The 27,160-nt window shown below is 41.7% G+C and overlaps 1 protein-coding gene across 7 annotated transcripts in view; it reads right to left on the reverse strand.

Moving 5' to 3' along the window:
* The window catches only part of rap1gapb (RAP1 GTPase activating protein b), a 196,806-nt gene that overhangs the window by 67,255 nt on the left and 102,391 nt on the right, over positions 1-27,160 (reverse strand). For 6 of the 7 annotated variants that reach the window (XM_049570218.1, XM_049566392.1, XM_049565740.1 and 3 more), the window contains one exon: positions 25,255-25,290. Coding sequence is in view for 3 of the 7 variants with exons in the window: in XM_049566392.1 (XP_049422349.1) it covers positions 25,255-25,290 (36 nt within the window). In the remaining 4 variants the exon portion in view is untranslated. Of the gene's footprint in view, positions 1-8,062; positions 8,372-25,254; positions 25,291-27,160 lie in introns of those variants that run through there. The other variant, XM_049569501.1, reaches the window with a different exon arrangement.

The raw sequence follows: 27,160 nt of genomic DNA on the forward strand, positions 1-27,160 counted from the left end.
AAACCACATGTCAACTGAGAAAAGTGTCTCCTTTGGATAAAGTTGTGTGGTAACGTTAGACCACAACATCAACTCAACGTGAATAAGATTAACAATGATGTCTACATCTGTTCTAAGGTAAGTCAACATCATGTTTGAGGCAACATATTGTCACTTTGCTGGAAAGAAATATGAAGTTATCTTTAACATCTCTAGCTAACGTTAGCTAAAGTTAGCCTAACGTTAGCTCCTAGCTGCGTTGTTCATCATGTCACCTTGTTTGCTGGGAGTTCGTTAGCCTATTTTGTTCTAGTTTTGTACTTTGGTGATCGTACATCATTGTTAGCTGTTGTCCAAAGGGCTCTAGTTAAGCTAACGTTAACTTCTGGAGCTTAGCTTCATTCTGTAATGGCAGAGAGAACAAAGGTTGGCAAACGTTATAGTGAATGATTCAGTGTAAATACTGTAGCACCAAACTAACGGGGAGACACTCTTGGTAAAGATGGTAAAAAGGCTGTTATCCTTTTCTCATATTCTGAGCCAAAAACCTTAACTTCAGTGGCACTTTAACTTTGATGGCGACGGCAACGAGATGCGGTTCACAATCGTACACTGTGACCTGGCTTGCAATTTTAGCTTTTCATCGACCTTCTCAACAATAAAATGATGAATATATCCCTCCAATTCATAGTTTAGGCCCTTTTGGTTACTTCTCAATGACATCTGATCGTTATGTCCCCAAAAATCATGAGTTGCCTCCTGCGAAATGCCGTGTACTGTGACACCTGCCATAGCGCCCCGGTTACTGAATGTTGATAGTTTGTCCGAATGACTGGAGGGGGGCGTGGCTTAGCCATAGGTCAATTGGTCGAAAGACTAAACTGTGTATCAATAAAATAGTGGAGGATCTCTGAGGCCCCTCTTACCCCTTAAAGGTGCAAAATGGTTTGGTCCACCCCAGCACTAGGATTCATCTCTAGACAAAGCTACTTTATAGTCGATGAGTGACTGTTTATGCTACTGGAAGACCAACATACACCATCGTATGTTTACCCAAGAAAGGGCCGTTGGGATTCCAAAAAGAGGAAGGAAAGAAATGAAGGGAAAGAAAGCAAATCGACTTTCAAAATTCAAAGCTGCGTGAGAGAGACATGGATCAGGAGAGGAACGGCAGGAGGTCCACAAAGACTTCTTATGCATAGTTGGGCTGGGCGAGTAATCAGATTTTCTTTTTAATTACAGTTTTGGCTTTAGCTTCCCTCGATTTTCAAAACATGATAATTGAGATTAAACAATTTTGTGCTGCATCACGAGCCTACCAATGTTGCTCCCACTTTGTAATTTAGTTTGTAAATCAAGCACACCCTTTTCCAGCGGATGTGCTCGGTCCCTCCTCCCAAAGTCCACAGAACAGAGGTTTCAGTGCAAGTTGAAAACAGTGAGTCACGATGCATCGCCTCTCCTGTTGTTTTGAAACTTCTTTGGTAGAACTTGTAAGAAGATGGAAGAAAGAGAGCCACTGGCTGAGAAAAAAAAAGGTAAAACAACCTGTGGTGTGGAAACACTTTGCGGAGTTAGACTTGCAACAAACTACCATCATGTGTAAGATGTGTTACACTTTCGTGGCTGCACCCTAAAAGAACAGAAGCAATCTGTTCCAGCACTTGAAGTGTCCTCACAAAGTGGTGTATGAGCAAGTGATAAAAGGGCAAAAAGCACACAAAGGTAAAGGCCCCTCTACTCCTGCCACTGCATGACAGTCTCACAGAGATGAGACATTTCAGTGCTGACATTACAGTAGCATTTGCTATGTTGGCCTTAAGATGTGGTCGCACTTTGTTTTATGGGTTTTTTTGGACTATGAGGGTGGGCCAGTTACTAACTTGAAAATGCAGAATATAGTTTAAAGATATATTGAAGACACTTGTTTTTCTGTTTAATTGTATTTAAAGTTCAAAGACATCTAGTGTTAGAAAGAAACACTAGAGATAATGTTCAATAAATGCATAATGATCTCAAAGCCAACATGTATTGCTGTGTTTCTATCATCCCATATTTTCTCATAGTGAAGGGTTCATTGTAATGTTTGATAAGTGGTTATATTAAAGCTGACTGTAATCCATGCCTCTTTGATGACAATTATTACACTGACGAAGCACTTCAGAAGTTAGTGTACAGAAAATTTATCATCATCAGTTTATCAGTTGTGGTCAGCCCCACAACCTCCGAGCAGAGTAAGTGCAGTCAGCTGACAGTCAGGCCCAACAGCATGAGCCAGTATCAGGCTATATCAGTCACTGCAGCAGAAAAACATCAAAAGATGAAAGATACGTTGTAAAACCAAATAACTGAAACTGTGGAAAAGAAGCTTAAAATAAAAGACAAATAATTACGAGGGTAATTTAAAGGCTCATCTGCACGAGTCTACAATGGTAAATACTGTCGACCTCAGGCTAAATACCGGCTGAACATGACTACTGCATGTCTGCCAGCTCAACAGATGCATTGGTATCTTTGGCAAACAAAGGATAGCCACAGGCTCTGCAGAAAGAATCAAAGATCATCAAACTGAGTGCTGCTACGGTAGAGTAACCTTGGCTATTAATGGTAGGGTACTCTTTTCTTTTAAAGCTCACTGAAAGGGCTTCAGCAGATCTCGTCAGTAAGAAGACCTTGGGGCATCTTGCATTAATAAAGAGATGAGAATGCTATCCATTGCAACCACTGGCCAAAGAGGTAATGATTTTTATATGCAACAAGAAGCAAAACAAACCTTGAAGACACCTGATGGGTAAAAGCTCCAGCTCTGTTAAATTCTGTTAAATTCTGTTAGTATCAACTAACAACAGTAAGTCAGCTACTCTGTAATTATACATCTGACATCAGAAGAAATATTTTTTCAGCAAAGCAGGGATTTATAGATGCTTCCAATAGACCCTTTAGGGCCGACGTCACAGTGACGTAAGTTTGTTAGCAGGAGGCAAAACATGACTCTCCACCACAGGGCTGTAGGCTATAGGAATCTTAAAGTGTCATCTTGTAGTGTTATTGGGAGCCAAAATAGAAAGAGTCATGGCTCAAAACATAAATTTTATCGCATACCAGCTGCCACTTCCCATCAACAAAAACAAAGACAACTGTGGTTAAATGTGATACGATGAAAGGACTGGACGGAGGCGATCATCAAAAATGCTCACACGTGCAGCGCACACTTCATATCAGGTTAGGGAAAAAGTATTACTGTTGGAGGGATGAATAATGTTATGTGTATTAAGGGTTATCATGTCCACGTCATCAGAAACTGGGGAGGTATTAAGAGGAATACTGGATTTCTAAGTGCGTTAGTTAACTTAAGCTTCAATTGCAAAACAAACTGCAGGTAACTGTTCAAGTGTTGTCCTTTGTACGATTGGCATAGTCTTCAACCACAAAATTGGCCATCCCATCGTCAGCAATCCTGTCGAATCATCCATCCACTGAGTGAGAGCATATGGGTTGGCCAGTCTGGTCCCATTGGTCAGTGTTTACGTTTTCAAGTAACACTCGTGGTCCCGGAGAGTGAGTGACCTGACACGGTCCGTTCGTAAGTTCAGTCTGACGCTCTAAAATGAGAGCCCTGCTGGTCGAGGAACCAGAGTGCACTCTGCCATTCAGTGAGTGCTCTGGATAACCAAATGGTACATTCTGACAGTTACTTATCTACGAATGATCCAGTTTGTGCCAGAGTGCGCTCTGACACACAGAATGAGTATTTCTGAATGCACCACTTGTATCATCTTCCTCCACTGTCTAAAACAAGCTAAAAGAACTTGCCAGCTAGCGCGAGCTAATGTCTGTGGAGAATTGTTTTGCCTCCAGCTAAGCCCCGCCCACCAAAAAATGTCATACTGTTTACTAACGGTAAAAGGGTCTACACAACTCTCACTAACTCATAAAAACAAAACAAAAAAACTTAATAAAGCAACAACCCTGGTGCAGCATGCTTATCATCTTGTTAATCAGTCGTTGACTACAAACTGCCAGCCAGGCAGAAACAATACTGTAGGAACACTGCCCCACCATCAGGGCAGTCAAATGGTACAGAAAACATCAGCCCAAGGCCTTAGGGTGGCTCATGCAAAGGTCTATGTTTGACTCTTAAATTAAATCAAGTATAACAGTTTCCTTACTGACTTATTTCACTGACAGTACAAGTTGGATGTATTTACGTTACACAATGGGGCAGCTGTGGTTCAGATCCCCGGTTCGATCCTCGGCTCTTCCAATCCGCATGTCAAAGTATCCTTGGGCAAGATACTGAACCCCAAATTGCTCCTGATGGCTATCCATATGTGAGTGGTTGTGAATGCTTACTGAATAGCCTCAGTCACCAGTGTGTGAATGGGTGAATGTGACATATAGTGTAAAAGCGCTTTGAGTGACTGGAGGACTAGAAAGGCACTATACAACTGCAGTCCATTTACCACTTACTGTACAGTATAAGTAAATTCATCTTTTTCCTTAAAACACATTTCAACTTGTCCTCTGATATCCTGCCCCCTGCACTTAGAGTGAAACCATTTTCACAATCACAGTGGGGATCAGATGTGTAGATACACATGTGCTGCTAATGTTAATATGTAAAGTGAAAGTCAAATGTCTCAACAAAAAACAAGGGCTCAAAAAAGAAACACCAGGGTACAGAGAAAACAATGAAATGAAAGGAGCCAAAAGGTGTAACGGCTACATTTATGGCTGCAAAGAAGAAGTTCACATTAGCGGTGACTGTGCTTGGTGAGCACCCATTCAGCGAAATAAATCTTATTCAAAATTACATGCTCTCCATGATGAGCCAGGAAAAGGCTCAGTAGAGTCATCATTCTCCCCACTGAGAGGAACCTGGGGCCCTATTCACAGAGCTTCCTGGTACAAAGAGTCGCTCCCAGTGATGACATTCTAAGAAAATTCTTAGAATGCTGATGTTTTCGAAGAATTTCCCCTTAAAGCTAAAACCACAACCTGGTAAAGATAAAACTCCACAAACTTCACAAAGCAACCTATCCCTTAAGAGAACTCAGCAGGTGAGAAACTGTTAGGAGTAGAGAGGAGGATTTTTAAGGCTTTGTTAAACAGAGGAAAAATAGTGGAAACAAAGAAGCAGGAGAAATATTCTCCAACCACTATATGACAGTGAGTACAAAAATGCTACAGATTAGATTGTGCAAAGATAATATGTGTGGTTGATCCAATTAGGGATATGCGCACATTTCCCGTCCAACACTTTAACACTATAACACCAGAAATAAAATGATCACAACACTAAGATATTTGGAAGGCTGGAAAAATGCAACAGCGCAGCAGTGATGGCTTGACCTTTCATCAGCAGAGTGATCACACACGCACAGTGACAACACTTTCACAGTCTCATATTGTGATGCAGTTCATTTCATTTCCACTGGGTGTCAAGACTTTGCAGGCTCACAAAAGGGCATGTCTGTGACAACCAATCACATCTGTTAAAAAAGGATGTGTCATGCCCAGCAACGGGGTAAACCGCACCTCCTCACTGAAAGTTTCTGTCCCTTCATTGCTCTGAGTTGCTCTGAGAACTTCTTACAGTTTATTTTAAGTCCCTTCTTCATGCCTCCTTTGCATTTTTACACAGGACCCATTCTCGGAACCCATCGGCTGTATTCGGCGTCTGACTTACGGGAGACGGCGATACAGCCTCTGGGGGCAGACCCCCGATTTTTTGGCATTCTGGTTTGATTTGGGCGGAGGAGGTGAATTTCCATTTCCGACTTTCATTTATATATAAGTAAATATGCTGAAACATTGCGATGGATTCAGAGTTTGCAGTGACGCCAATTATGTTCCGCCTCGTTAGTTCACCGCACGGACCTTTTAACCTGGCAACAACTGCAGCCGGCTCAAACGTGATTGGTCAATATCACGTGGACTACAAACAGCCTACAACCAGAAACCAGGGCTCTTCCGCTCTTCTTCTGGAGGCAAGATCTCTGGGGTTTGCCTACGGACTCTACATTCACTGAATGTAGAGTCTGTTGTATATAGAGACTACACAGGACCAAACAACAACTGCATCATTTCACTTCATTTTGTGATATAAAACAGCATCCTGGCATAACAGAATCAAAAGAGGACGGCCTGACATGTAACACAGCAGCTACAGCCTCTAGTATGACATAAAACATATGTGTTGGCAGCGCTTTACAAACAATAACAATGGCATTAACGTGTCAAATTACCATCTTTGTCATATGGTAGCTGATCTCGTCCTCGGCTCGGACGATAAGGAGCTCCTGAATCTCATCATTTTCACAATTTGCGGACATTTAAAACCACTGTTTTTCCTCTTTGAAGTAGCCGCTAACTGCTAACAGCTACATTTTAAATCTCCTGCAGTGGGTCTCATGCATAACACCTCATTAAAACATCACACCCATCCTGCCCATGCCCTATTCTTAGATATATGTTCTCATAATTTTACTGTTATAATTCAACTGACAGCCCTGAAGGAGGGTGGGGATGCGATAGTGGTGGATTACGCTTGAGTCATATCTTCTCAGAAATTCAGATTTCTGTATTCTTGTGATGGAAAACTTATAAAGTTGTTAAAAAAATAGATGAAGAGTTAATTTATTTGTTTCACCACAATTTGATCTTAATTGATTATTCTAAAGCCTTGCAGTAATTTCTTCAATCATAGGAGGTCATTTCTTCCTCTTCCTCTCCCTGTTGAACCCCAGATGGCTGTTCCATCGGCGTGTGAGTGTTAAAAACTGAGTAGCAGGTGGCACCTTGCACAGTAGCCTCGGCCACCAGTGTATTACTGTGTGTGTCAGTAGATGAATGTGACTCATGGTGTAAAAGCACTTTGAGTGGTCAAAAGACGATAAAGGTGTTGTACAAGTGCAGCTCCATTTGCCATTTTAACAATGGCTAACCTGGCTTGAACTGGTATTGCTAACAACATCTTGGTTTTTGGACTTGTCGTACTGGAATGTGATCAACTTGGGTGTGATGTCATTCCCAGCTCCTATCTGGTGGTTCTGGATAAGGGGCCAAATTTGGAAAATTTTATCCCCCTGTCCATGATTCCCAATAGCTGGCCTGATGTTAAGGTAAACCTGAAGACTTCTCTCTGTCTTAACCTCGCAGCCTCTTGGCTCCATCTGCTCTTCAAAAGACTGGAGCTGAAAAGAATACATGATTGAAACTCTGCCAAAAACAACTTCTATTTTTTGGGGGGGCTGTAAAGCTGTTGCTGTGCTCTGCTAACAGTATTCGGGGTCATCATCCTCATTATCAGTCAGTCCCTCTTCCTCATGTCACCAAAAGACAAATCTTGGAGTTGCTCCAGTAAGATTGAAGACTAAAGACTGGAGGCAAATCACAAACTTTGCAGACATTCTGGCACATTTTCTTCTTGGTAATTGTTGACGTAAAAGTCAAATGAAGCCTGACTGAAAGTGAAAGCTCAAAGCAATCCATGAGATGCGAATCATTTTTTTCCTAATTCATTTTCTCTGGAGCAGCTCCAGGTTTTTGCCTTTCAACAGCATTACAGATTAAATTCTTGCTCCTAGGCTTGAGTTCCTAGATTCATAAATACTGAACAAATATAATATTTCTATCATATTTTTGCTTTAAGAGTAATGTCTCGTTTGGCTGAATCTTTCCGTCTAACAGCACCACACAGACGCACGCACACACAGTCCGAGAGAGACAAGTACACATAAACCCCTAAGCTTTGCAGGTCCACTTAGTAGAGAGCAACTAATCTAATCAAGTACAGCAGCTAATGCACAATGAAAGCAGAGTCATTTACTCGAGATGCCGCTTCCTGGGTGGACAAGAGAGAAAGGGAGACAGAGAGAAAGTTCAGGGTGTAGAGTGACAAAGGATGAAGAGATCAGAACAGATCAGTTGGAGCTGGAGCCAAAGCAGACTCTTCTTCAGTTGCTTGTATTGCGTATGTATGTTTCTCTTATCCGTCTCATCTTAGCTCTCAATTTATTCATCTTTTAACAGTTTTTCTCCAACAAGCGCAATGCTCTTCATCATCCCAATCTTTGCTTACCTTTCTGTAGTGCTGCCTCACTCGCAGCTCAGTCTCTTCTCCTCAACAACTTGGAGCTCCTCTCCGTATCGCTCCCTCTGTGTGTCTGACTCAGTCTCTCTATCCTCCAACACCTGCTGTCGGGGATCAGCCTCTCTCCTGTCAGATGGTGCTGAGAGCAGCCCTCCCTTTCCGTCCTACCCTCCCTGTCTTCCTCTCTCCCTCTCTTCCCCTTGCACACATACATGCATTTTCCTGTTTTTATTCTGAGGCGAGCACAAACACTCCCTTCTCTCTATCTCCTGCTCTCTCTCTCCGCTGATGTCTCCCCTTTGTTCGCTCTCCATCTCCACCTCCCCTCTTTTCTCTTGATCTGTCTATGACAGAGAGCTGCCCGTCCAAGCAGTGGGTGTTGCTTTGCTTTGCATTTGCCTCAGTGAGTCTGTTTGTTAATAACAGATTCTGCTCATTCAATGGCCGGATGTAGGCTTGAAAGCAAAGTTTTCAAAAAAAAACCAAAAAAACACTACCTCACTACCTCATCTGAAAGGCGACAACAAATCTCTCTGTTTATTATCTGACTCGTTCTGACAGCTTGTTCCAGCATCATAAAACCCCTTCTGCAGAAATTAGCCTAATCATCCCATTGTCCATTTGACACATTAGTGGCAGGCAGTTAGCTGAAAAGCTCTCAAATGCTGCAGGTTTTGTGGCACGCTCGCACGTAATGGAGAAAATCACTTGCTCAGCCCACAGAGGAATGAGCACAGGTCACTGTTGTTTCAATGTATTACTGAGTAATCACATTTTTCTAATCCTCATGCATAAGACATCACCACACATTACGCGCATAGTCACAAACAAGTGGTCTTGCACAAAAGGCATTCACTGGATTTCAGTTCTATACGCCTGTTTATGTCCACCTCTCTGCACCAAATATATCTACAAATAAGCATTTCAATTTTAGATCCTGTATTATCCAAAATAAGTCCAACACAACATGAGATCAGCTCACAGACAGAAATACTCCTATGTCCACAACTGGAGAGTTTTAAGGGCAATAACTAAATATTTAAAGAATAAATGATTATGTAATTATATGTTCAAATCCATGAAAAAATAAATATAATTACATAATTTACGGCTTAATTGCCAAGATAAATAAATAAATAAATCACACATTAAATAGGACATCAAAATATATAAATGTTTTTGTATTTATTTATTTTCATAACTTTTAGATTTTTCATTCGTTTATTTATTGATTTGTATATTGCTTATTTTTTTTTACTTTTTAATTCATTCACATGTTTATTTATGTATTTATAATTTATTTATTTATATATATTTTCATTTAACCAGTCTAACTTGCAGCAGCAAAATAAATCAATTTGTCAACTTCATCCATCAAAAGTCAGGGGGCGGGTTAAAGCCTCTGATTGGCTAAACCCTTCCAGGCATTCCAGGCGTCTGCTAAATGCTAATGTTAGCCTAGCTGTGAGGCTTTCATTATTAAATTCACTTTTGCGAATTTGAAAGGCGAGACGTCGAGGAAATTTTGCAGTTTTCATAATGTTTTTGAAATTAAGATGCTCCACAAACTGCAGCAACAGCAAGCTAACTTTGGTGCCTGCGGGGGCTGCAAGCTAACGTTAGCCAACTGGCCAGTCTGGAGCATTTTTAAGAAACTGCTCTCGTAGACAGGAGGATTTTATTTTTTGTTGATGGATGGGTTTCTTTAAATGTCACAACACAAATGTCCATTATAACATTAACAGGAACCTTTAGTTTTCTGCCTTGTTCTCAGGGTGGGGAGTGAGGTGGAGGGAACACAGAGAAGTTGGTGTTTTCTGATTGAAGCAATGATTTAGAGTGCATTATATTTTTTATTGACTCAACTTTGTAACACTCTCTGTACTTTCATACAGGGCTACACCACAGGCAGGTGAAAACAAAAGCTAAAAAGATCTCTATGGAATAAAAGATACATTCCTTTAGCAAAAGTGCTCCATTGTTTGGAAAAACAGTATCAGAGGAGCTCCCGCTCCAGAATCCTATGCGCATCCTCCCTCCTCCTGTGTTTTTGCTTTGAAGCATCACCTCTGAAAACAGATTTAGCTGCGTGCTAGGGTTACAGTTATAGTTCGACTCAATACCAGGCTGCAGAAAATGTAATGGAAGTAGTGCCAATCGATAAGCGAGGCTGCAGGCCCTGAAACGAACCCACAAAGGGATGTGAGCCAGGCCTTCAGGCGGCCTCTTGGCTTGTCCACACCCTCATGTGTGTATAATGTTACAGGTAGCCCAGAGCTAGCTTAAGCCAAAACACAAGCCAGTATGCTACAATGAAAGGAACACACAAAGCCTATATTCTTTTCATTTACTGCTCAGAAGGTTCTGGGTTACAACAGATAACCTACATTGTGGTTTTCCAGTCGAGGTCCCTCCCTGGTAAGCTGCTCTAGTGCTCGCCAGATAAAGACAGTGGTACCCCAGGGAGGGCAAGAAACACCTGAACAAAGTTGAGCTCCAGCAGTTACAGCGGGAGCATGACGCATGCAGGTTAAGCACAATCAACACCTCTCTGTTTCAAGACTGAGCTGCCAGCGGGGTGGAGCTGGAGATGAAAGAAGAACCTTGCTTACATGGTACAGAACAAATGGGAGTCAAATCAGGTCAGGAAGAGGTTCACTAAACAAATTATCTGTATTTTATTCCCGGTGGGAATTCAGAATTGTCAACTTAATCAGATGGTGTGCAATTACTGTACAAAAGCAACGGTTTGTGGGTCATGCTGAGACTCTTCAGACTCTTTTTTCCCCATTTCTCATTTCATTAGTTTCACCCCCTCTCTGTCTGTCTCTCACTGTGACTGTCTGCTTCCCACTCTGTTCACAGTCCTCTCCCGAGGCAGCCGGACTAAATTTAACATTTACACACCACCAAACTGCAGAGAATAACATGAGAAAAAGAATCAGTAACACTTAAATTTACAAGAATTTTGTCCCTATGACACCCATCATATAGCTATGTGACAGCAACAAAACGTGCATAAGTCCCCCTCCTTTTAAACTGTGGGTCAGCTGCAGCCTCTAGTAACACCTGGGGTGTAGCTGAGATCATTGTGAAACTGCCTCTGCAGCTGCTGCCCCTCTAGCAGCTCTGTGGATGGATGAAACCTTTAAGAGTCGGGATGTACAAAATGAAACATACCTTGTGTTATTGTGGAAAAACCATACACCTTAGGCTACACTATGCCTGCAGCTAGAAAGGCCCAAATCTGATCTTTATTTGCTCATATGTGACTCATCTGTTTTTCACAACAGTGCGAGCAGCACAAATCAAATCTGATCTTTTCAATTCTGATTTTGGCAACTTTTGTATGTGGTCCAAAGTCAGATACAGGTCAGATTTTTTGCAATGCGACCTCAGTTTTAATAGTCATACCAGAATTCATGCAATTTTTAAGGCCCAGAGAACTAGTGGTGATGAAAGCCCAATGCTGCATCGCCTTATATGGCCTGTATCTCGGCCAGAAAGTTGCACACACCACTACCAGCAGATGGCAGTAGTGTGTAATCGTCATTCAAAAAGGGAAACCGGAAGACCGTCTTGATGCTAGTTAGCCAGTTAGCACATTATTAACACAATCCAATGTTGAAAGAACAAAGCGTAGTTACCATGTGTTAGTGAACAATATTACAAACCCAGAGCTCAATGGCTAAAAAAACAAACAAAAAAACCCCAAAAACCTTACCTTATGTAACAAGTTTGTTTTGGTCTCATTCCCTCTTGACTTTAGCTCTTTGTTTACTTTCCTCATTTTCATTTCTCTTCTCGTGTGCTGAGCTGAACTGCCAATCAGAGTGATTTCATTCACCAACAGACTCCGCTGTCGTCGACATTGATTCAACATGCTCAGTTGGTGGAAAAATAACTGACTGGCGCAGAAGAGGGCCAACGGTGCAGGACACACCGCAGCGGCAAGGATCATGGACGCTCACCAACAGCCCAACAGCGATCGACAGCCAAGCCTTGGCTTGGTGTGTCGGGACCTTTACGTCACTCTAGATTGACAATCAGCACCTTTCTGTCTTGCTGTGAGAGTCTTGTGGAGGGGCCTTGACAAATGTAGTTAAAAGATTTTGACTCTTTGACTCTCCCTGCTGTCAACAATCACAAACTGTATGGAAACCTTTTTGACTACTGTAAACACTTCCTGATTCGCTTATAAAGGGTCAGTGTAAGCCTAACAGAATTGTATAAATTAATACTCACCCTTACCAGCAACTCTTCCACTATGGTTTGGTTGAAAGAAAATGGGATCAGGCTAATACAGGAGCCAATCTCACATATCACTGTGTATATCAAGTATTCTGTAATTGTTTGCTGCGGAGACTTATGCAGGCCGGTGCTGAGCACACCTGAAACAATCAAAGATGAAGTAAGAGTAGCTAAAAAAAAAGACCTTTTGGCCTTTAGCAGCGCTATGAAGCAATGCTGTTATGAGTGGAACCCACTTTGTTTGTGCATGTGCATGAGGACGCATTTGGATATGAGTTTTTACACCCTGTAGTTAGTTTCCCGCTTTTCTGCTGATAGACAGTTCCAACTAACAAGGCGACACGCCAACAATGGGAGACAAAAAAAGAAGACAGCTACCAAGCAAACACGGATGTAAACAACACAGGATTTGAAATAGCCAAACAAATCAGCTTTGCATATGTTTCATAAGGAGGGTAATGCACCAAACACATTTGTTAAACCTCAGGGATACACACGATGCATTCTGGTGAACAACAGCGAATGTAAATATAACTTTTTTTGTTTACAAGAAAACTCCGCGCCTATAAACTAAGGCAGGAAGAGAAGAACAAGAAGACTTTCTATCAAAAAATGTAATGAACATGTGTAGCCTTCAGGTGTGGGAATTGGCTGTGGCCCTCATTCCCCTCACGGCTTGAAAGGTGGAAAAGGAAGCAGTTCTTCTGCACAACAGCAGTCCTGTCAGCACTCCCAGAGCCCCGCTGACTCTCATAATTACCTTGTGTTTGGGTGGCCCTCGCTATTGATTTTGGCAGCGATAAACCTGGACCCAAACTGGGTGTGAAGCCACAGGACTGTCAGTGGGGCAGGTAGCATATGGAAGAAAGGCTGCAGCTCACACAGTTCACAACAATTCCATGATTTCCTGTCAGACTGGACTCAAGAGGTGTCTTATACACTTTATATAATTTAAGTATATATCAAAATTTCTGTTCAATTTAAATGTAATCAACAAAATTGATTGACAACAGATAAAAAGGTGTCTCATCACTTTATTGCTCCTGACTTGACCATAATAGTAACTGTGAATTTGTTCATGCCATCCATCCTCCTGCTGTACAGCTTGTGTTCGAGGCTGTGGTAGGCCTGGACTCTATCCCAGCATGCACTGGACAGGGTAAAAATAATTGCTTGATATCATTTTCAAATACTCTGAAAGCCAGAAACAGAGTCAGCAGTATTTTATTTCCTTAATAAACCAAGATATTTCTCAGTGGGTAAATTAAGACAATCTTTCCAAACAGCATTTTCCGATTTAGAATTCTGAAAGTATTTCCTCATCCTTAATTGATTGAGTGATGAGTGCATTGAGACTAACTGTGCTCCGCTGTGTTTCTGAGTGGCCCAGTGACTAATAGGGTTATTAGAGTCATTATGTGGACATGCAGGGCTGTCAGCAGCTGCTCCAGGTGGGGACGGCGGCTGCTGAGTGAAGAGCACAAAAAGGAGACAAAACAACATCACAGCTGACCTCGAGCAGAGATGGAAGATACTGATGAGGTCATGGAGTATAACAGAAATGTTGAACTATGACATGGTGATATGGTAATGCTGAAGCATATACTCAGCATACACCTTACATAACTGACAGCCTTGATATTGCAGATGCATTCATGGCTTTTTGGGGATTCGACAGAAACTGATTTTTCACCACTGACAACAAGTGGTTCTGAGTCATGCTTTCACTGTCATTTGGAAATGTCATCACCAAACATGTCATCACCATTTTCAAGGGAGATGAATGTGCCACATTTCATCTCCAGCGACAAAGCATCCATACATGCCTGAGCAAAGCAACTGTACTGCATCCCCTGTCGTCGTACTCAGTGTGGTATATACACTGCGTAATTGTCAACAGAGATGTAATAGAGCTTGATTACATGGAGTTGACCTCCTGATAATGTTAAATGGCTACAACTGCAAGCAACATTACCCCCTCAATAAGTCCGAGCTTTTAATTAATCAGCTGAATACATCTATATTAAGTGGGTTGGCTAATGAAGTGTGACTGGGAGTAATATACAGTAGATGCCTGTTGTAACATTGTAATCAGCATGTAAATGGAGAAAACGCATGTCTTAAAACTGAAAATTCTAATCTTCAGAAAGACGCCATTACAAATGTGGCAAGAGGGTGGACAGTACTTCAAAAAGATCCCATCATGCATGCCTCTTTTCTCATCTACCATGGCAGCTGCCGTCTATTTAATTGAACAGGTGCACCGAGGACCAGGCGAACCCCATCTGCTAAAATTACCTCCAACATCACCTCGCTGCTCTCTGCTCTGCGCCCTCTGCGCAACCTGCATAAGTAAACCACATTGCAACTGCATTGGGTCAGAATGTTTTCTCAGTGAACTCGCTGAGAACTGGACACACCCGTCTGGGTCGCAGCAGGGGTCTCCTTCCTGCCTGGTTTTGATGCGGCCGGAGGAGCACACAGCCAGCCCATCAACTAAAACAGCCAAAGCCCTGGTGCTTTTTACCCACGCTAGAACTCAGGCACTCTGGCTCTGTGAAACATTCCCATAGACAGGACCTGGATTTAATAAGTGCTGCCGTCCTATCTCTACATGGTACAGACAAAAAAAGGCTGTGAAAGGATTTTGTTCTGTTATCTCTGTAGGCTTCTAAAGATAATTAACATTAGTCACATTCATTTGATTATGCAAGATATGAATAATAAGATAAGAGGTTTCATAAAATATCTTCATATTTGGAGGGGGCATATTGCGTCATGTTTTCAGTACAAAGGACTCAGCTACAGTGAGATAATGTAGGATTTTACCATCATGAAAATATTTTATTCAGGCTTATTGTAGATCTTTCAGGCACTGGGCATCACTAGATACATCTTTTCAGTGGCAAACCCACTGTATCTATTGTGTGGTTATACTGAGGTCAATCTCAACATCCATCAGCTATTGTCTGACAGGGGTAACAAAAAATTGCGGATATTTAGTGAAGAAAAACTTCCACTTTTGTTTGCCAGTCATTTTGTTTAATTTGGATGAACAGATATTATAAAGTATGAATACAGATAAAAAAAAGCTAATATAACTTCCTAAATTGTCATCAGATGATAGCTGGTGGGTTCTGAGACTGCATTTCAGTCAGTGTGTTCTGCTTTAATAGTGCTCAGACTATAAATGGACTCCAGATGGAATCCGAAATGCTTCCAATACCAAAATCTTGTTGTGTTGCCTACAAATTCTGCATACACATGCAGATCTCTGTTCATTGAGATAAAGACTATGTTTGGTATTTTTCAACCTGGACCCTATTTTCCCCTGTTTTTGCGTCTAGGTGACTAATGGGAACAACAAGTTTTGGAATTGGTTCAATATTGAGCGAGACTGCTGCAGGTGGCAGCAGGGAAGCAGGCTGCTATGTAACTACTCGGGGCAATAGTGCACTGTCATTAAACTTCCACAGAAAGTGCTTGTTTTCCTGCTTGAGTGTCTGACAAGGTATGAAAGGGATCCCTACAGAACATTTTGTTAAACAATAAGATTCTTTTTGTTTAGCCAAAATCAGACCGAAAAACCATCGCCAAACATGCCAGACTCCATGCCGCTCTCACTCAATACTAGACCAATTTCCAACTTTGTTGTTTCCATTAGTCACTCAGGGTGCTTTCAGACCTAGAGTTTGTTTGCTTTCATCTGAATCAGGGACTAATTTGTTACAGAGTTGTATAATTGCCTAGAGTTGGTTCATGTTCCCGTGACAGCATTTATAAGCTGACCAGATAAAATGCCTTGTGTGAGAAAGCTGCTTTTGATTGGTCAGAATTTCCATGTGGGAAAAATCCAGGAAGTAAACAAAACCTTAACTTGATCACTGCGAGTCAAACCCTACAGTTTGAAAACGAGGCGCGGCTCCAACTACAAAACCGTAAAGGCAGTACAGGAGGAGGTGCACATTAATAATCCTCCAGGACTGTAACATGCTCATGTTTAACCCAAACAATGTGTCATGTGACTGCAGTTGGTTCAGATCCAGGTCGGAACACGTTCTCACCACAAACGAACCGCACCAGAGTTCGTTTGTAACCGGACCAAGACCACCTCTTCAAGAAGGTCTTGGTCCAGTTGTTTTGGTGCACACCCGAGTGTGATTGCTGTGTTCACACCTGCCCAAACGAACCGCACTTTGTGGGCAAACGGACTTGGGTTTGATTGAACCGAACCAAACAGGGCAGGTGTGAAAGCACCCTTAGACACGATACAATGGGAAAATAGGGTCCAGGTTGAAAGATGCCAAGTGTAACATTTAACTGTAGATATATTATGTGAGACACAAACTGTGTGCACACATATTGAAATAACAATAAGTTGGACATTCCTGCCAGATGTATCTCGGCAACACATTAGTGGAAATCCTAGGCGATGCCTTTTAATGTTGAATTTGTGTTATCATGTGATTTGGTTGCTAGCATTAATTGAACTTGTTTAAACCAGTAAACCAGCCTGGGGCTTCTGTTCTGTGATCACAGCAGGAGCTGTAGCTGCGTCTGCAGATGATAGCATGATAGTTACATGCAAATATGAAATGAGGAAATTAAAAGGGTTTTATCTTTTGGTGCAATATGGTGATATCTGGGTTCAAAGTGGAAAAATGGGGATCGCTCACTCTCGGAGTGTGCTGTGATAAACTTGTATAATTTATGGATCGGACTGACACTTTGTGATGTGAGAAAAACAATAAATTAGTTTGTGTGGAGGGGACAGAGGGATGAGGGGACTGAAGTTGCCTGAATAAAATCCAGTACCACTAATGTTAGGAGAAGGCTGGTTCTTAATTGATATCACCAGTAAAATCCACTTCAATCAGTATAAACAGAGAGGAAGACGAGGTCAGAGGAGACTAAAATCAACTGTGCAGAGCAGCAGATGATCCAACCAAGTCAAAAAGACTTAGACAACACAAACTTGTTGGATCCTAGTGAGAAGGCTGCATTGCAGAAATGAGCAAACAAGAGTTCAACAACTTCATTATGTAATTAAACTTTTGTTCAATGGCGAGTTTTGGAAATATTGACAGGGAGGAATACAGAATGCAAAATCTGAAGCCGCAGGATATCCTGGCAGCAGAGTTATGGTCAGCAGTGCCAGGCTTATTCTGCCCAGCAATGGTTCAGTGAACATCACAATGAATTCAGTTTGATGCAGTCGCCTGCTCAGCCATTAGATCTCAGTCCAGTTGAACACACTGTGTGTGAGATGAGGTCAAGTAAGCCACCCTGGCTGTTTGGGAGGCAAAATGAGCTGCACTGCAATACTAGGGAGGCCCTTAATATTTTGTTCATACTTTGCCTCTATAGAGAATGTCTAATATGGTAAATGTAACAGCTTGTCTTGTCTCCTAGACTGTATAAAATAAAGGACGTAACCACCGTGATGACATCTTTTGGTTTGTGGACGCCCGTTTTGAAAACTTGAGTTTGGCATTTTGGCTGTCATCATCTTGGGTTTTCACAGCTAGAAGTGACCATATTGAAACGAGAGGGTGGAGCTAACCCTATTGCTAGCTGCTAGCTTGGTGAGCTCAGTGCATTTACAGCAGACCCCAGAAACGTAGCTCAGCCTTGCTTTTAATTTTTCCTCAGTGGCCATTTGCAGTATTGCAGCGAAAAACAACAACAACTATTCATTCATTTATTCATTTTCCATAAATAGTTATCCTGTTAGGGGTCCCGGGGGGGCTGGAGCCTATCAAAGTTGACATTGGACGAGAAGTGGGGTATTCCCTGGACAGGTTGCCAGACTATCACGGGGCTGACACATAGAGACAGACAACCATTCACACTCACATTCACACCTACGGACAATTTAGAGTCACCAGTTAGCCTGCATGTCTTTGGACTGTGGGAGGAAGCTGGAGTACCCAGAGAAAACCCACACTGACAAGGGAGAACATGCACCCCAGGCTTCAAACCAGGGACCCTCTTGCTGTGAGGCAACACTGCTGACCACTACACCACCGTGCTGCCCTAAAAAAAACAACAACAAAAAACTGGCAACCTAGCAGCCCAAGAAGTATTCTTGTCATAGGCCACCCACTGTAAAAGAGACACCTGCAAAACTGTTGACAGGACACCTTGAATTGCAAACAAAGTCAAGGTCAGTTATGGTCTTTATATTATGAATTATTCATCCATTGAGGTTTAATATTTATAAAACCTGCCTTCTGTGATATCATCTGTGATGTCATCACAATATAAAGTCAACAAGCTGAGCAGGAACTTCTGGCAAGGCCAGCAGGAGAAACACTATTGTGCATAGTTTGTGGGCTGCATATTGCAGAAGTAAATGAAGCTACAGCCTTTTCTTTGGCATATACAGCAGGTGAGCTGTTCCATTGGAATAAATAGGCCCCATCTTTGTGTCCAGTTATTGATATACAACTATGATTTACAGCTATGGTTAAGTGTGGTAATGCTGAGTTTTGCTTGCAAAAAAACCATTAAACCATTAAAAATTACAGAAAAAAATGGAACTTTTGACTCCTTAGGGGGAATTTTAGGAAAACCAAATGCTGAACAAGACTTTTTTCAACAAACAAAACATTACAAATAACTTTCATGAATTGAAAACATACTGAAATAGTGACAGCTACAGCTTCACTCTGTGAACCTGGGGTTATGCCATGGTTACATTACTTTACCAACGTGACCACTGTGATAGTGATATGTCAACAAAGAGCACCCACCTGTCACTCACACCAGCCACACCCTTAATTATATATACTTTTAACCCTTAATAACATTTAAATTATATAAAAATTCAGCCCGATACAGTTGTCATTAACGAGGAAACTGGCTACGGAGACCAAAACCTTTTTTGTTTTTGTACCAGGCTGTTTAATTCTCCTGTAATATTGGGCGTTTTAATATGGGGGTCTTGCGGGATCGACTTTTTCTGTAGCCAGCCTTAAGTGGCCATTCAAGGAACTGCAGTTTTTGGCACTTCCACGGTGGCTTCATTTTTCAGCCTCTGGGGTGCCGTTTGTCCCATGACATTCTAGCCATGCCATGAACCGCCTAAGTAGCCAGCTACAGTGGTTCCTCTCCTCTCTTTGCTCTCTCCTCACAACACTGACTCTTATATTAGGAAGGAGACCGACCATTAACAGCATGCTGGAGAGGCCCAGATGCCCAATTAGAGGCCTCTCTGCCCCACTCTTTCATTGCTCAACACTGAGGACCACTTCATTACCACCCAGCTCATTGTGTCAGTCAAAGGGCTGCTCAGACTCGTGGCCCTGATGCTGTTGAGTATAGATGTCTGCGAGGCAACAGACACCTCCAGCTGTGCACATACATAATATATCACATTACCTCAAAGAGGAGCCCTTTGAGAGATGTCCTGAACCAAACAAGTTAATTAAGAAACAGTTTTGATCCACGGTTAGATTACAATAGAAATGCTGATCACTTTCTGCTTTATTAGCTGCATCACTAGGCAGTGATTTTAATTGTAATATGCCATTCAAATTCTTCCCCCCATTAGAGCAGAATCGGGTTGTTAGGGACACAAATTTCCAGAATGATCATTTTTGTGGAAATGCCACAACAATTATTCTGGCCTCCTTATTGCAGCACAGCAGGAGCTTTAGACTGAAGGAGATGAGCACCACCATTATCGAGAGCAATCAAGTTAATGAGTGTTTAATTGGCAACACTGTACTGTGAGCAGTTTAACACTGTAAAATAAGTGTGTTCCCACCTCTCGTGAAAAGCACCTCCTTGTCCAAATGATTCAGGGCTACTCAAGGCGCATCAGAAAGTGTTTGTGTGCCAGGGTGAGATGATGGAGACGGTCATGCTCGGCAACACTCAGACACCTACACCTGGCTGGCTGAGGATAATGTGATGGATTTGAGGCAGTGGCACATGGCAGGGGATCCAAGAAAGAGAGATTTTAATGACAAACACTGTGGTTTGAAGCTGCTGTGGTAAATCTCACAGACATGGTACTGTTTCTAACACAACGGCTGGGTGACGGGATGAGTAAGAGAGAGATGAAGAGTCGCACACAAACTTCAAAATTGAGACGTGTCCTGATTAAGTCGTATACGTCTTCCGAAAAAATATATTGGAACAAAACTTACTGGATTTGGAGTAGAAAATAACTCCTCAAGAAATCACTCCCAGAGCCCAAAAGCAACAAATTATTAAGCATGTTGTTGATACTTGGGTTTTTTAATCTAAGCGCAGCCTGAGACTGATGGAATACACAATTGGCATAATGACTCAGTGATTATAATCAGAGAGCTGTGCTGTGGATAGTTAGCAACTGCACAGCCCAGCCCTGAGGCGCCATTAGCATGCGCTACAGACCTGTTTGTGACAGAGAAACCTGAATCCCTATAATGAAATCCATTGGGTGTATTCTCCTCTGATGAGCCTGAATCATCCTTGCACCTCCAATTGCCCCTTTCCAGTATCCTTTCCCATTGTCCCTTTCAGACTCATTATGGCTGTTCTTTTAAGAGTCGAAAGCCCATTTGATGTTTACAGCAATGACGAGGCAACGCGGGTTTTTTTTTTTTTCAGCTGCTGGCGAGCTGGCTGATAGCCCTGTGAACAAAAGGACATAATGCCTTTTGAACAAAAGAATGCACTCGAGTGCTTTATTGGACATGACAGACAGAAATAAAACAAACACTCAAAAAAATGTAATTAATATTTTGTCCCTTTCTCTTTGTTCTCTCTCCTTGAATTCCATTCAGGGGTGGACTGTACCCAGTGTCAGGCCTCTGCTAATTACCCATGATAATTACAGCCTGTAACCAATAGTTATGATAACACTGACCTGTGCTGCATTCAATCCATGCCATCAGATGCTGTGCATATTAGTATGTGCTAAACAGCAACCTCTGGGGCTGAAAAGTGAAGCTACCACGAAGTGCCAGAAATTGCAGTTCCTCGAATGGCCACATGAGGCTGGCTACAAGAGCGAGTCAAAACCCATAGACCCCCATGCTAAAACGCCACACTTAACCACAGAAATAAACATGCTTACAGCCTGGTACAAAAAACGTTATCGGCGCTGTAGCTAATTTCCCCGTCCATGACAACTGTACAGGAGGTGAATTTTTATATAACTCCCCTGTTTAATGTGTTATTAAGGCTCAAGGTTTTGCATAATTAGGGGTGTGGCCACTTCAAGTGACAGGTGGGTGCCATTCATTGACAAGTTGCTACCGCAGTGGCACATTTGGTTGGGTAACGTAACCATGCCGTGACTCCAGATTCATGAGTATAGCTATTTCAGTGCATTATCAGGTCATGAAAGTTACATGTAATGCTCTGGTCACCTAAATAAGGCTTGTTCAGTGTTTGGTTGTCACACGTTCAGTTTTATTGCTTTCATGCCATTTTTTTTTTTTTACCAGCGAAAATTATCATTAGTATTATCACAGTTTTTTTTTTTTAATTAACTTTGTTTATTGTTTTTTTTTTTTTTTTTTTTACACGCAAATTGACAATAGTGTTTAACTTGTGAATGACTGTCCGAAAGAATCTTACAATACTTGGAGCCTACACAGAAAAAAAAGCAATATTCAGCTTGGTTATACTTCACTTATAAACTAGAGTAGAGATATGGATAGATAAGATTAAGTGGGATATCATTCAAGGATAGCTGGAAAGGTAATTTTCTCCACATTGGCAAAGACTGGCCCCCACATCTTTAAATTTCCTGAAAGAGCCTTTCAGTGTATATTGGATTTCCTAAACATTGTCATAATTAACCATAGCTGTAAATACACCATGCTAACCCAGCTAGCATCTATCTATCTATCTATCTATCTATCTATCTATCTATCTATCTGACTCCAAAAATCCAATATGGTGATGGCCAAAATGCCAAATGCATGGCTTTAAGACAGGATTCCACAAGCCAATGGGTGAGGTCACTGGAGCTACATCCATTGTTTTTAAGTGCAGTCTAGTTTAGTGTATCCACTATGTAATTCGGATCCACTCCAAAGTATAATGGGTTCGTTCTTGGCCTTTGCTGCACCCTTCTGCCAAGTTTCATGAAACTTGGGCCTGTAGTTTTTTCCAAAATTCTGCTGACAAACTGAACTGAACTGAAAAGATAACATCCCTGGTAGAGGTAGGTATGAGAATACTATATGGACTTGAGTATGAAGTTACAAACTCACAGCACCACAAACAAATAGTGCATGGGTTCATGACTGCACCTGAATATGTAATATACAATACTGCAGATTGTTTTTCTTGTCAGAGTGATACAATCAGTCTTTGTGGTTGAGACATCAAATGCCCCACATGGCCAGCTGGTATGACACACATTCCTGTGCTCCCTGTCACCCTCCATCTGCTCTTGCCCCTGTATGTACAGACACACAATCCCTTCTCCTTGCTGTGAGACTACCTGCCAAGTAGGCAACATTATAAGCTGTGCTATCTCCATTTCGTTCATATGCAGATGTCCAGAGCCATCAGAGCAGATAGGCTTTCCAAGCAAGAAAATAATTTTATGCACAATTGAAAACCTTATTAAAAATCCAGGACTGAGATAAAGACGAGTGAAGGTCTGCTCATGGTGTTATTGCTCTAAAAATAGAGGTCTTATCAGCCTTCACCTTTTTGAAGTATATCTTAGCTCAGGTCATCATGTTGTCATCACTTTAAAAAGGCACCTTTTGAGAACATTAACGTTATGAAGCTTCTCTTCATCGGTATACTTCTTCCAGTAAGTAACCGACTAAGCATTAAATTGATGGACAAATCAAAGTCTGTATCTACACTCATAACGCTGAGTCAACCGGCTGTGAAAGTGTGGAAAATGTCTTTTTTTTACTGCTGCAGCACAGAACAGAAAGGCACGCTGACAGTGAACATGGGTGGAACAGAAAGATATTATGAATGCTGACATCGAATCTGAACTCTTGACAGAATTGAGCTTGTCCATGATGTTCTACTTGTGTTTGATTCGGCTTTAAATGATTTCAGTTAGTTGTCTAATCATGACTCAGGGTGTCTACAAGTTAAATTTAAGACCTTTAAGACCTTTTTAATACCACTTTAAATGAAATTTCAGACCAAACTTGCAATGGAAATACACACCAAAAGCAAAAATATACTCTTTCCAAGTAAACGTATTGATGTCAGTTGAAAATGAGCAGTAAAAATGACCCTGACAACACTTTTTGTGCATACGGCTCTGCATTTGCAATGCCACTGCCCTGATCCCCATTTGACCGCATCTGAAACACCTTTGACAAACAGCGCAGTTTGCTTCATAAACATTTCCAGGCTCTGGCTTTAATCACCATGAGTGATTGTTGTTATTCTTTTAAGCTATTTGTCCTTACACTTGCATCTTCCCATCTTCCCATAGCTTGCAAGGTCCTACAGTAGTTTAACGATGCAGAGTCATTGTGTGATCTGAGTGTGTGAGGGGGCAAAAATAGGGGCGTTGTGCACATAGGTGTTGGTGTCAAAGTATGGTACCCAGACACACAGTGTTTGCCTCCTGTTAAAACTGTGTTTCCTCTCCCACCAACAATAAAAGTTCCATCGATGATGAGGCTAAAAAACATTTAAGAGCCATCTTATCTTACTATATAATGATGAAAACTCTGTCTGTGTCTCTTTCCACGTTTTTCTCCTCACTGACTTGGTCAATCCATGTGAAATTTGGCACAGTGGTAGAGGGTCATGGGAGGATGCGAATGAAGCAATATTACATCAATTGGCCAAAGGGGTCGCTATAGCAACCAATTGAAATTGCAAACTTTGAATGGGCATATCTCATGCCCCGTATGTCGTAGAGACATGAAACTTTGCACAGAGATGCCTCTCCTCATGAGGAACACATTTGCCTCAAGAACCCATAACTTCCAGTTATATAGATTTTCCGCCATTTTGAATTTTTTGAAAAACACTTAAAATCAATCTCTTCCTAGGAAGTTTGAGCGATCTGCATGAAACTGGGTGAACATAATCTAGGGACCAATATCTAAAGTTCCCTCTTGGCAAAAGTTGGAAAACTTACTAAAACTGAGCTTCTATAAGGCAATGAATATTGCGGAGGGCGTGGCTCATCACATAAAGGTGTATAACATCTCAAGGGTTTCACCCATCACCACGCAACTTTGTAGGCATATGACCACACATAATGTGAGGGGACCCCTCCATTATTGAACTGATCAAACAAAATGGGGGCGCTAGAGAGCTAATTTCTTATCTAGGCCTAACCGCCATATCGATTTTTCCAAAATTGGTAGATATGTAGAACAGGACACCTCAAGGTGACTGGAGAAATTTAACTCTAATTGGCAACTGGGTGGCGCTATAACAACAGAAAAATGCTTAAAAATGGCTAAAATGCGACTGATCGCTGTGGCTCCCCCTGTGGACCAATGTTTTCGGGTTTGTTCTAATTGTTGGTATGACTAAGTCATGGTATGGTATGCTGTACATAATCACAGAAACTGTCAGTGTGTCATTCTGTCAGTCAGTCATTCTGTCTGTCCCATGTTTTTCTACTCACTGACGTGGTCAATCTATGTGAAACTGCATATAGGCATTGAGGATAGGTAGAAGGTGACAAAGTTACCGATGGGTATGCACTAGTTCAATCTAAATTTAAGACAATTTATATACTTTTTTAAGGCCTTTTATTAGTAATGTGTATTGAAGACATTTTAAGACTTTTTGAGGACCTGCAGCTGCCCTACAATTGCTTCTGGTCATTTGGAATAGGAGGGAATAGTTTTGTTGCCACCTTAACAAATGTCAGTAGCTGGAAACTCAACATTTAGGGAGATAGTGTTGGGAGCAGTCAGGCATGAAACAAAATTCCTAATGCATAATGCTGTTTTTTTGTAATAAGGACAAGGACTCACCACAAGGTCCTGGTCCTGGAGAAGCTCTTGTCAACTCTATAAGAAAACAAAGTGACAGTGGATTAATCTCAGCTCCTTTTCTCTGCATCAATGAACGTTGGAAAAAAAAAACCTGGAGGAGTTGAAACAAGGTAAGACATGTGTACCAGATTGTGGATGGGTCTAACAAATAAAACAGAATGTAATAATCATTTTTATTGGAGTAGTAGGCATTATTTGAATGTAGTTAAATTCTTAATTGATGCTACACATTTTTTTAATGAATATAAAATCTTGCCATCTCTAATAAACTGACTATTGGTGCTCACTTTTCTAGTTATCCAATCAAACTTTCATTTTAGGCAGAGTAGTCACACCCTCCTCCACCCCATTCAACTCCAGCCATCATATACAGAGTCCAGGACAAGCTCAACATGGGGCCCATTCCACTACTCATCCAGACCATCAGCACTTCTCCATCTTCTCCACATCTTCATCTTATTTTCACCACCACCAGCATCTAGACCCCCTCGACTATGGATTCATACCTTCTCAATGGGGTCTAATCACCAAAGATTTTACCAATTGCCCAACTGCAGATGGAGCCAATGCAGAGCAGTATTAAAAATGTCAGCACTGAACTGGCTCCTGAGGGAAAAATCCGGCTCTGTATATGCTATATGTCCCACTGTGTTAACCAACTATAGTTGAGTTTGTCTGCTGTGGCTGAACATGACACAGATGAAAGTTGTGAGACTGAATCATAACAGTAAAGGTGCGGGGTGTAAAACCAAAACATTGACTCAAAATATACCAAAACATTTCATAGATGTTGGAGTAACTGCAGTTGCAGTAACTACACCTCTGCCTGCCAGCCATTTGCTAAGTCCGTCCAGAGTGGGATTCTCTCAAATATGGGAAAGGCCAGCTGGCAGATGTGCTGTGCAGGCAGACAGAGAGACTGCTGGAGTCCAGAAATGTCTGAATGGGGTTTGTGGCCAAATATCACATACTACATCAGGTAGAATAAACTGTTCACCCTGCGAATAAAAACTACAAATGTTTCCTCTTACCTGTAGTGCTATGTATTTATCTAGATTGTTTTGGTGTGAGCTGCCAAGTGTTGGAGATATCAGCCATAGAGATGTCTGCGTTCTTTCCAATAAAATATGACGAGATGGCTCTCTGTTTGTGGTGCTCAAAGAGCCAAAAAATACATGTGAAAAACTCAACAGCAATGTCTCTTTCAAGAAACCATGACCCTGTTACTCAAGATAATCCACAGACCTTGTTGTGAGCAGTTTCATGTAGGAACTAGGGATGCAACGAATATTCGGTATCGAATATATTCGGCCAAATATTGCAATAAAACACACATTCGGTATTCGGTGGAATAAGTGAAAAGCAAGGCCGAAAAATAGCGGTGAGTTGATAACGCAATCAAACAGCGTGTGGTGACGGACAGAGTAAAATGTCAGCAGTGTGGCGATATTATACTCCATCCGTCACCGCACTCGCATTTGCGATTAAAAATAGTTTTGTGCGAGCAAAATAAATCCTTCAGCACGCTGTGTGAGTACAGATTTCAACCAGCAGCAGAAACGAAAGGGGAATCCCGCCGGTTGTGGGTTGAACGAGGGTCACAGACACAGACGGGAATGTATTCCTATCAAATACAGCGGCCATAGTACTTCACGCAAGATAAGGCTTACTGGCGACAGAGAAGTCCGGTTCCAATAATGTCCTCTTCTTGGTGGCATGACTGCCCAAAAGTACCTGGACAGCCGAGCCACACAGGTATGTGACGTGTCAGAGGAGAAACGAGCCGTTCACATTTCTCTCTTTGTGGCAGGTAACGGTCCACAAACCTCACCGCACTTTAGGGACTGTTCTTTACTTATGAAGGGACTTGTCAGGGGAGGAGGGT

This window comes from Epinephelus fuscoguttatus, linkage group LG1, assembly GCF_011397635.1.
Source record: "Epinephelus fuscoguttatus linkage group LG1, E.fuscoguttatus.final_Chr_v1".
Lineage (NCBI taxonomy): Eukaryota > Metazoa > Chordata > Actinopteri > Perciformes > Serranidae > Epinephelus > Epinephelus fuscoguttatus.